Source organism: Ursus americanus, chromosome 13 (assembly GCF_024610735.1).
Source record: "Ursus americanus isolate L20-20 chromosome 13, mUrsAme1.1.p, whole genome shotgun sequence".
NCBI lineage: Eukaryota > Metazoa > Chordata > Mammalia > Carnivora > Ursidae > Ursus > Ursus americanus.
In genome coordinates this window covers 5421150-5432732 of record NC_142139.1, presented here as the reverse complement: position 1 = coordinate 5432732, position 11583 = coordinate 5421150, and the positions used below count along the sequence as shown (strand labels likewise).

Here is an 11583-nt window from a genome sequence, read left to right as displayed (position 1 = left end):
GAAACTTTTCAGACTAAGGTCCCTGCTTCCTGCTGAGCCTTTCAGGTTTTTCCCTTTGTTTCTTTTTCCATAACAGTTTGAATAATCAGACATAAACAGAAGTAATCTCCTTCCATTCTTCCAAATCTCACTTCCTTAAAGGTAGTAGTATTTTTTGGTGAATATCTTCTCTGTTTTTCTTTGCTTATACAAACATATATTCATACTAGGATTTGAGGTTTCTCCCACTTTTTTTTTCTTTTCAGCAAAAATGGGGATATGCATATATAATATCATTCTGCAACTTGTTTTCCCTTAAAGCCACATCATAAATTCTAGGCCAATAAACCTAAGTCAAACTTATTAACAGCTTGTATTTCATAGCATAGATATATATGATCTACTTCATAGCTCACCTTACTTAATTTACCCTGTGCTTTGATATGCCCAAGTAATTATCAGATAATAACAATCATAGCATGTATCAGCGAAGAATCTGGATTCAATCATTCATCTTGTAAGGTACAGAGCAATTCTAATATTCTGGATCATCTTGTAATAACCCAAAAAGTAGTTATAGAAACGGGTTATAATCTAGCATGAAAAATGTTAGAATAGGATATCCCTACCACCTTCCCCCCATATTCTTTATGTCATGTAATATTACTAAAATCTGCTTCTTCTCAAGTTACTTTCCAAAATCAGTAACTTCAAAGAAATGCTAGATGCCCCAGTTAACAGTGTAAACATGTAACAGAACCACTAGAGGGCTATATTTACCCACTTGATTTAATTTTATAACTCTCAGAATGGCGCAGCAGGAAAGGACCCAAGATGATCCTTTGCCTCAATTCTTCCAGCTTTGTATAAAATGCAGTTGAGGGGCGCCTGGGTGGCTCAGTTGGTTAAGCGTCTGCCTTCAGTTCAGGTCATGGTCCCAGGGTCCTGGGATAGAGCCCCAGGTCTTCGCTTCCTGCTCAATGGGAAGCCTACTTTTCCCTCTCCTTCTGCCCCCCACCCCCACCACTCGTGTTCTCTCTCTCAAATAAATAAAATCTTTTTTTAAAAAATTGAAAAATAAAATAAAATAAAATGAAGTTAAGCCGGTTGATCTGTCCCAGATCTTATAGCTACCAGTACTCAAAATTTTATAAATGTAAATGCTCCAGAGTATTTATATTAGGAAAGTGAATCTCATCAGTCCAGTATCAAAATATTTTCAAATGAGCCTAAAGCAATTAACATAACCCCTAAGAGGAATCCTCCCTTTTAAAAAAAAAATCTCTCGGTTGTTGGGTTTTAAGTTTTGTTTTTTGCATTCAGTATGTAGAATAAAACACAAATTGTGTTTTCTTTGGTTCATAGGTTCACATTCCCTTTATACCTAGTTGTGGCATCCATTTAAATTTTCTAGAAAATAAGAACTAAAGAAAAATAATTCCAAATTTATCTGCTGTAGATAAAAGCTTAAAGGTATGAATGTGGTAAGTACATTCAAACTACTTTTTCATGCTTCCTTCACGATTGATACAGAAAAGCTGTACTGGGATGAGGCTTAGAATACTAAGAAATAGAACTAGAAGCATATCAATGTTTACATATAGCTCACAATTCTTTAATCTGATAAACTTCAGCTGGCCTAAAAATCCTTTTATAACTCCTCCCAATTTTCCAAGCATATCAGGAAATACTGTTTGTATTCCACTAAACTGTTTAATTACTATAGCAACAAGTACATTTTTAACATGGTGCAAGCAATCAAGATGTTACTCAGTTAACAACTCAAAAGATTTAATATGTGACTAGTCACCAAGGTATCTTTTACAAAGGAACTCAGTATATTTACTACACCACGGTACCAAATTCATTGTTAGGCTCCCTAAACATGTGAACTTGATTCAAAACTGAATGCCCCAAAGGAAACCCAGAAAGAACTACTGTAAGGAAGAAAAGGGGAAAATAAGATATGAAAGTAAATGTGTAAAGATAACCAATGACCAACAGATATACCTAAGGTTAAAGGGGAAACCTTCAAATAGTTTGTCTACCGACCTACACATTGCTTCCATCATAGCCATTTGAGACTTTTTTACATGTCAAAGAAAGTGTAGGACAGTTGCACTATTATTTGTCCTTTGGACAGTGCCATCATCACCCCTCTAGTGCTATGTCTCTCACAAACCAAGAGTAGAAACTCTAGTTGTAACTCTCAACCCAATTTCAACCCAACATTTCTAAAAAATCAAATAGCCTCCCTTCCCAAGTCGTAAAAGCACAACCACTTCTTCCTGTGAAAAAGTAATTTTTAACATATTTGTTCATCATATGTATTTATGGCCACATATTAATTCCACTGCAATTCCATCAATCAAAGAAGATAAGTAAAACCCAAATTACTGACACAGACAATACTATATGCTACTCAAACAAGCATTCAAGAGTTAACCAAGTATTAATATTAGGTATAGCATGCTAGAAAATTTAAGGAAAGATAATGGAAATGTCATTTTTTCTGAGAACAAATACGTGTGGGGGGGGCGGAAATCAATGGCAGGGAAATGGTCCCATGATCACGGTATTCTAACTTGCTATCATAGTTACTTCTTGATACTACATTAGCAGTGGAGATCAAAAATCAATTTCATTTGTAACATCCCTACCTAGGAATCTGAACAAATACTTATTTATAATGAATAACATCTTTTTTTTTCTTATGATAAATAACATCTTAAACCTTTAGTTTCTTTAAAAAAGTAAAATAAAACATTCAATAAAACTTTCAAGATTCCATCTATGTTGACTGAGAATTGAATGTTTCTCCAGAAATTTCTTGAACTTCACACTTCTCACATGAACAGGGCTGTTCCAACTTTAACAGATTCATAATCAACACTAAAATTTGCTAATCAGTTATTAATTGCAACCTAAGAAACTGCTTTACTAACTCTTATGTACACAAGTGAAATGCAATAAAAGGTGCTACTGTTTTCATATACAAAAGGCAAAGATTTTGAAAGGAGGTGTTAATTTATCAATAACAGTAAAGTATTGTTCCACTAACCTACTTTCTTTAAAGATCAGTTATATATGTAAACAAACCATTTTTTCTATCTGAAATCCACTGAGTTTAAGCTTAGGAGTTCCTTTTAACTTCAAAAATAGCTGTAAACAATAAACACAGCTGCTCTGTTATAACTTAAAGAAATAAAACACTTTATTTTAAAAATTCCAAGTATGCTTCAAATGAAAACTGCCCATTTATTAAGCACCCACAGAGTTCCAAACATTTTACAAAACATTAAAACATTTGTTCACACTCTTTTAGAGCAAAATCGCCTATTCTGGTGCACTCGTTTCTGCACGGCATTGTCAGAAAATGACCAGTTCTTCGAGACTTGCTCAAGAATCAAGTTTCTGATCCATAGAAGAAGATCATGTAGGAAGTTCTCTGTCAGCTGTTACACTTAATGTCCTCTTCCTGATTAAGAGAAAATGAAAGTATTAAGGCTATAGAAAATAAATTTTTAATAGCACTATACCCAAAATCTCAGATGTAAAATCAGCATTAGTTCTCATACTGTTCAGACAACCAATTTACCAAATTTAACTGTCATTCATATTAGACCTTTTTATTTTTCAAATTAATATGGCAAAACAAATTAGAAGCAGATGAAAAAATTCAAAGGGAAAAGCAAGAAAGTGATATAAAATACAGCTATAAATTAGGCTAAAGCAAAGAACACCATGGTGTTCTATATACTCAGGAAACCGAAATAAGACTGAATAAACATTTAAAATGGTAGATAATACCAATTCAGAAATTCAGTGATTCAAAAATGTTTTTTTCACACTCACCTCTGAAACCACCACCACCCCTTCCTCCTCTGAAGCCTCCACCTCCTCTTCCACCTCTGAAACCACCTAAAAATAAAGGAAATGTTTATAAAATTACTGTAGCCTATCCTATTCTGATAAGCCTAACACCCTAGATTACCACTTTTTAGACAAGTATTCTGTTTTAATGAATTACAAAAGCTCGTTACTTTAAAGTTCCATTTAGCCCTACTGTTAAGTGTAGGAGTACCTCAACTTTTGCTTAATTACTTTTTTGACTGGACTAAGGCTTTTAATCCAAGGGCAGCAGATGGGGGAGTGAATTTTTTTCAATGTTATATATGAGACTGAATATAGAATGGGAATGAGGGGGGAATCTCATGAGATTCTCAAAACTATTTAATAGACATATATTCAGATTTCTTAAAGAGATTATCTCCTAGCTATCTGGACCTAAAAAAAGCACATTTAGAATGAAACAATTAAATTGAGAAAAGCAAAGGTGAAAACAGAGTTCTCTCTCCTTTCTGTTTTAGTAAAAGAAGATACCCAACCAATTTTCGGCTCCCCTGCCTAACCACTTAGGCTCTGCCATCATCCTGTCACCCACCCACCCCACCACTACTCACAGATCTAGGCATACACAATGCTACACCGCACCTTATCCCCAACCCTGTTCATCATCTAACCGCCCAAAATGATGAATGTACCAAAACTCAGAGGAAATACATGTATCAAAATGCTGAAATCAAAGCAACAAATTTATTGGGAAGTCTCTGACATGACATCAGAAAACAGGGTTTTATTTTTAGACTGCCAATTGTTTCATTAGGGCAAATTAACTTTTGTAAGCCTCCCATTTCCTCATCTAAAATAAGGCTACGAACTATCTCATAAGGTTTTACTGAATATTAAAAGAATACTGACCAGCTCTCAGCATATAATCAACACCCAGTAATATTAACTAAAAAAGTAAATTCAGTCAAGATAATCTTATACTTTATAAAACACTCAACAAAACATGAACAACCCCAAAGAGATAAAATCCCTCAAAATTATACTTTATTAGATTTTTTAAAAAATAAGCTATTGAAACTGAGCATTATTACCATGGCAATCTGCCAAGATTTGAAAATAGCCTTTCTAAAAAATAAATAAATAAATAAACATAAAGGAGTTTTGCCTACATAAAAAACTAAATTGTACTGTATGAACTGGTGCGATTTTGAAATCTCATTAGAAAATTTCCCCCAAAGGTAACTTACCACCTCTACCACCTCTGCCACCTCCTCCTCTTCCGCCTCCTCGACCTCCCCTGCCACCACCTCTTGGAGGTCCCTTCTCACCTGGAGGTCGAGGTAAAAACCTCTGCAGTGGTAGCAGTTTATATGGGTCTATATAAAACTGGAAGTAAAACAGAAACAATTAGTGTGATGACTTAGGAAGCAGTACAGTATAATCATTAAGAATCCACACACTAGACTCAAAACTGCTTGGGTTCAAATCCCAACCCTACTAACTACTGTGTAGCAGTGGGCAGAGACCTAATTTCTTTGTGCCTTAGTTTTCTGATCTATCAAATGAGGAGAATAAAGTACCTACCCCACAGTCTTTGTTAAGGTCAAAAGAGTACTGTATACAAAGCACTTAAACTTGGCACACAGTAAGCAATACAGGCATATAAATAAAAACCAAGACCAATTCAATCTCATTTCTCTTATTTATAAATAGATATCTTCCAAAAATTAACTACCTTTTCACTCAATAGAATTGCCCTAAAATGAAAGCTATTAAAAATTTAACATTAAAATTCAAAAAGAAGCACAGACATACTAGTGATTTCAAAACCTGAAAAAGGATCAGATCAGTAACTATTTGCTGAACAAATAAAGTAGTAAGGGATATGCGTAAACTAAGCCCATTCTATTATTTGGGATTAAAGAGGTTATTTTTCATAATAATGAAACATAATGGGGTATATTTCACAATTTTACATAAAACACACATAAGGAGTTTCAAATGATGATGTATTACTTACAAGATGTCTGAATCCCCCTTTAGATACTACTTTATCACGGATCCCTTCAGAGCCCATTCTCTCAAAAATATTGTCTAGCTCTGCACTGCCCAATATGGCAGCCACTAGCCACATGTGGCTATTTAATTAACAATTAAAAATTCAGTTCCTGGGTTACATTAGCCACATTTCAGGTGCTCAAGAGCTACAAATAGTTAGTGGCTACTGTACCAGGAAGGTATTTCCATCATTACAGAAAATTCAATTAGACACCCTAGGCTGGATAAGGAAGACCTGAACCTGAACAGTGAATCTAGAAACGGGGAGAGGTAGAATGTACCAATTTAGCATCCATGATAAAAAATACTAAATAATAAATCCACAGGGGAGCCTGGGTGCCTCAGTCAGCTAAGCATCTACCTTTGGCTCAGGTCATGATCTCAGGGTCCTGGAACAAGTCCCCACATCGAGCTCCCCGCTCAGCCAGGAGTCTGCGTCTCCCCCTCCCTCTGAACACCCCCCCCCACTCCTGCTCTCTCTCACTCACTCTCAAATAAATAAATAGATAAATAAATAAATAAAATCTTTTAAAAAATAATAAATCCTCAAATAAATAATACTGTGAGAAAAGACAGTCGTCCAGATCAAATTTAAGTGGCTATCACAGGCAAATTCTTTTTTTCACATCACTAAGTGAGAAGTCTGGCTCTCAGGCCCACCTGAAGCAGTTCAGTTGCCCAGTGGGTACTTGCCAGGGTTTCTATAGCCAGTAGCAGCCATATACCAGCAACAAGGCACTGTCCCCATCTCATCTCCTATTCCAGTCTGGGTTCTGGTCCCAGCACTCCACTGGCTCCATGACCTTTTGCCCTCCCTGTTGCTAAATGCAAAGAACACTCTGCAGCAGCATTTTGCCACAACTGAGCATTTCTTTCTCCTGACTTTGGTGATAACCACTTTTATGAAACTCTCCTGGTTTGCCTCCTCCTTTATTGGTGTTACTTATCAGTCTCCAAAGGATATATAAATTGAGGAGGTATCCTAAAGCTCTTTTTCTCATTCTTTCTTCCTAGACTGTACCATATACTGTCTGTACAATGACAACTTCCAATTCCATCTCTAATCCTGGTTCTTCCTTTGAGCTCCTAACTATGTGAATATCTCATAAGTGAATTCAGTTTTAGACATATTGAGTTTGAAGCACCATCTTCCCCCAGTTGCCTTCTTCTCCGGTATTTCCCATTTCGGTACATGATGACACCATCCACAAAGATGTTGAAATCAGACATCTGAAAGATGGTGATTTTTTTTTTTTTTTAGATTTTATTTATTTATTTGAGAGAGAGCATGAGCAGCGGGAGGGGAGAAGCAGGCTCCCACTGAACAGGGAGCCAGCCATGGGGCTCAATCCCAGGACCCTGGGATCACAACCTGAACTGAAGGCAGATGGTTTACTTACTGAGCCATCCAGGCATCCCAGATGGTGATATTTTTAACTGCAACTGCTAATCCACTACCAAGACCTATTAATGCTACTTCCTGTTATCTCTCAAAAATCCATCCACTTTTCTCCATTTCCACTGTCAGTATTACCCTAGTCCAAAATATCATCTCTTCCAGGACTAATGCAAGTCTTCGACCCGGCCCCTTCATATACAGTACTAACCCCTTTCCAAAGTGCTCTTTTATTTTTCCAGTGCTCTTTTTAAATATACCTTAACCGTATTTATCCTAATATTTAAAAACAAAACTAAAACTAAAGTCTAAACTGTTTCCCATGAGCTGAAGGTCTTAAGTAATCCATCCTCTGCCTACCTCCTCTAGTCTTTCCTAAGTGTTCTATGTCCAAGCTATACTTCTGCCTTTTTCAGATCCTTAAATTGGCTGTCCCAAAGACTTGTACAAACTGTTTTCTCTACTTGCAATGTGCTTCCCGCCTCTAGTTCCCAAGTGCTAGCCTAACTACATCAAAATTATCCAGGAGCTTGCCTTTTTACAATTGAATCCTAATCCCTATCTAAGACTTACTGGCTCAAATTTCTAAGAGTGGGACCAAGAAATACATGACCTTAAAAGCTCCCCCAGATATTCTGATGAGCAACAAGGTTTGGGAACCTAGTCAACTTTCAGGTCTCAGCTTCTAGTTCACTTCCTCCAAAATCCATTATAACAAATTTGGTCCCACTACTAACATTCTCATAGCAATCTGTATTTCTCCTTCACAGCATGTATCATAATGTTATTGAAATATTTGTGAAATCATTTAATGTCTGACTTCTCCCAAATTAATGTTTCATAGCTTAATGTTTTACTTAGAATGTTTGGTCATGTAAACTTTCCAGTAAGAGTTTTACATAAACTAAAAAACATAGCAGTTATAAAATTTGCTAATAAATACTTATTTTTAAATAAATATTAAATAAATTACTTTTAAAGATCAGTAAGTTCAACATCTAAAGTACAGAACATCTCAATTTAAGAGCTTCATTAGTGATACACTGGGGGAGTCTCAAGTACTCTAAGTAGCACTGTCCTAAGGAAGGTCATTCACTTATAAAAACAAAGAGCCTAGTTATCATCAGCTTGACTCACCTTCTGCAGTTTTTTAAAGGAAGATGCCTTCATATTTTCTGACAATTTAACAGAAAAATACTATTAGTTATATTAAGGAATAAGCAATAAGATCAAAGAAGGTAACCTTCTGAATTCAAATGTAATTTTAAAAACAAAGTTATATGGGAATACTTAGGAAAAGAAATGAGTTTCCAAGGAAAAATGAAGTTTTTGTTTTTAAAACTTCTAATTCCACACTATTCCAGTGGCATCATCATAATCAAAGCAAAGCACCTTAATCCTGTAGCACTTATCCAAATGGCAATCACTTATAAAACCTTCGAAAAAGGAAGTCACTCTTATAGGGTCTTTCTTTTCAATATATGGAAATACATTCTCTCTTGATTCTCCTTTATGGTCCAATCTTGGCAGTACTCTGTCCAATTTAATGAAACAGGAAATCTAATTAAATCAAGACTTAGCTACAGAAAAAGCAAATGGTAACCTTCCAATGAGATCACTGGGTCTTCTAATTAAAAAGGATACAAAATCTCTAAGTTGTCCAAATATTTCATCCACTTTACCAATTTGTTCTTTGTTCTCTAAATAAACTGGAGCATTGAAATAAGGCACCTTATTTTCGTCTGTAGTACATTTACAAACTATGTCATCTTCACAGGGATGCAGGAACTCTCCTAATACTGAAATATGACAAGAAAATGTTAAAATATAAAACAATTTCAAATGATATTGACCAACATCATCTGGAAGCTTTCTTCTTGGATACTTGGGATTTCACTTTATCTGTTCTCCTCGGAGACCAAAAAAAAAAAAAAAAAAAAAAAGCTGAAAACTCCACACTAGCTATGTGACCTGGGGTAAGATTCTTATCTCTCTGCTTCAGTGTCCTCGTCTTTAATAAGGGCTAATAACAGTACCAACACCTAACATACAGTATTATGAGGAATAAACACAATAATATTGCCGAGTGCTTGGAAAAATGCCTGGCACATTAAGACCAACCTATAACAGCTGTTTTATTATAACAATAACTATTTTTATTAAACACCATGCTTACACTCTACTGTCTCTTTTCGTTTCCCCAGTCCCTAACTGTAAGTCAGTCTTTGTTCTCCTTTTTTTCCTCCCCTTTTATAACTTCCCACTACCACCTCTTCACCAATGACTCTTCACTCTTTTTCAGGGAAGTGTGCAATCTCAAAATAACTACCTTTATTTCTGACTGTTACCCCAAACTAAAATACTCATCACATCCCTGCAAAACCCATTTATCCCTATCACCCAGGCTCAAAGCCTGGAACCTTTTATTCCCAAGTCTTAGCCAAGTGCTACTGAATTTGTTTCTACTGAAATCTCTCCCCCATCAAACCCTTCCTTCTTTTTTCTCACTTCCACCACCCTCACCAAGCATCATGCATGGACTGTGGATGCCTGTGGCCTAGGACCTATGACTCTAACCATTACACTCTTCAAATCATGTTGCATACTGATCAAACCTCATCTTTATATTAAACTCTCTTCATCCTTTCTCCTTTTTGATATAGGTTTCTACCGTCAAATCTGTCTCACTTTCCATGACTTCCATCCCACCTCATTGATAATTACTTCAAATCTACTCTAATTAGGCCTTTTTCCCTCTGTAGTTTCCCTTCCAAGCAGTTTTTTTCACACTTCTCTTACTTATGAATAGCAATTGAGAGCATGGGCTTTGGAGTCAGAAAACTTGACTTTGTATCTCAAACTGATCACTTATTACTATGATCCCACCAAAGAAACTCAACTCTCAATCACAGTTTTCTTACCTGTAAAACGGGAACAATAGGAGTAAACACACAATATTACCTACTTAATAACTTCCTTTCAGCCCAAGCTCAATTCCCACCTCCATGACGCACTCTAAGTGTTCTTTTGCTTTCTTGATCTTCCCTTTACATTACAACACTACTTTAAGTCAGTTTACAGCATCTCTAGACCTGATTCCCCAACCAAGCAGCAACTTCCGTATGAGAGCTGCTACAGTTATCCTTCAGTACGTAATCCCCGAACTTAAACAAACCCACAGCCTCCGCCCCCCCGAGCAGGCTAAGCTTTCAAGCCGACATACAAACTACATGTTCCGGAGGTCCTTGGTCCTGGCCTTTGTTAAAGCCTCCGCGGCCACCTCCTCGTCCAAATCCTCCTCTGCCGCCACCGCCGCCTCTGAAATTACCGCCTCCACCTCGAAAGTGGTTGTTGCTGCCGCCGCGATTGAAGCCGCCACCTCGATTAAAGCCCCCCCGACCTCCGCCTCGAAAAGACATGCTTACTCTACCTGGTGAGAAAAAACAGGCGTACCTTTTGGTCATTGTGGCCTCTGGGCACATCACGTAACCCCTCTGAGCCACGGTCAGAACACCATACAGGGGAACAGTAATAAGTACAGCAACCTTGCCATCTCACGCACGGCCAAGCCGCCAGAGACGAACCCGAAGGGTGAGGAGTGTCACCTCCCCAGAGCCCTGTGCGCGCTGACCGACCACTCACCAGATTCGTCGCACCCGGTTAGCACCTCCTCCCCCAGCAGGCAGCAAGGTCTTCACACCGCATTCCCTTCCTTCCTCCCTCCCTCCCGCAGCTGGGTTCCGCGTCCAGCCATTCTCCGATCCTTCTGCTCCCTACCACAACTCACCCGCGCCACGTGCACCGTCAGCCCCGCGACGCACACCCACTCGCCCGGTACTTCCGCCGTACACGAGCCTCCTCGGCCGCCGTACCCGCACACCGTGAGGGCGGGGGCAACGACAAGAAACTCGTACAACTGGTTTGCAAAAAAGCCAGTCACCGGCAGAACCCGCGACACTGTCGCCTTTCCAAAACAGCCTTCAGCGCTGGAACAGCAGCAATATTAACTTCAAACACTAGCTCACGACAGTCAGGTCAACTTGCCTACGCCTCCGTAGGAAATGACGTATAATGGTGGCGTCCTTTCAATCAAGAAGTTGCAGGAAGTGCCGCCGCGGTGTTGCCCTGGGAGATGGCTGGCGTTAGTGAACACCCCCTCCTCCCCTCCTGGGGACCTGGCGGTTCTCGGTGGCTGGTGACTGGCCGTGAGCCCTGGCTTTTCAGGCTGCAAAACTGTCTCGTCGTTTGTCAATTCCTTGCCAGCCGCAGCAACGGTGCTGCCCACATCTCTGAGGAGT

General features: G+C 38.2%; 1 protein-coding gene across 2 annotated transcripts; it reads right to left on the bottom strand.

Moving 5' to 3' along the window:
- Window positions 1-3175: 3175 nt before the first annotated feature.
- On the bottom strand, window positions 3176-11215 carry GAR1 (GAR1 ribonucleoprotein). Of its 2 annotated transcripts, none has more exons than XM_045799156.2 (7): window positions 11073-11215; window positions 10509-10715; window positions 8930-9084; window positions 8423-8482; window positions 5079-5217; window positions 3835-3900; window positions 3176-3457 (listed from the first exon to the last, which is right to left on the bottom strand). In XM_045799156.2, the coding sequence occupies exons 2-7, from the start codon at window positions 10702-10704 to the stop codon at window positions 3444-3446; spliced, it is 630 nt and encodes a 209-aa protein (XP_045655112.1). In that variant the 5' UTR covers window positions 10705-10715; window positions 11073-11215; the 3' UTR covers window positions 3176-3443. The 2 variants fall into 2 exon arrangements, with proteins under 2 accessions (XP_045655112.1, XP_045655114.1); XM_045799158.1 differs by lacking the exon at window positions 11073-11215 and adding an exon at window positions 10928-11066.
- Between the last annotated feature and the right edge of the window lie 368 nt (window positions 11216-11583).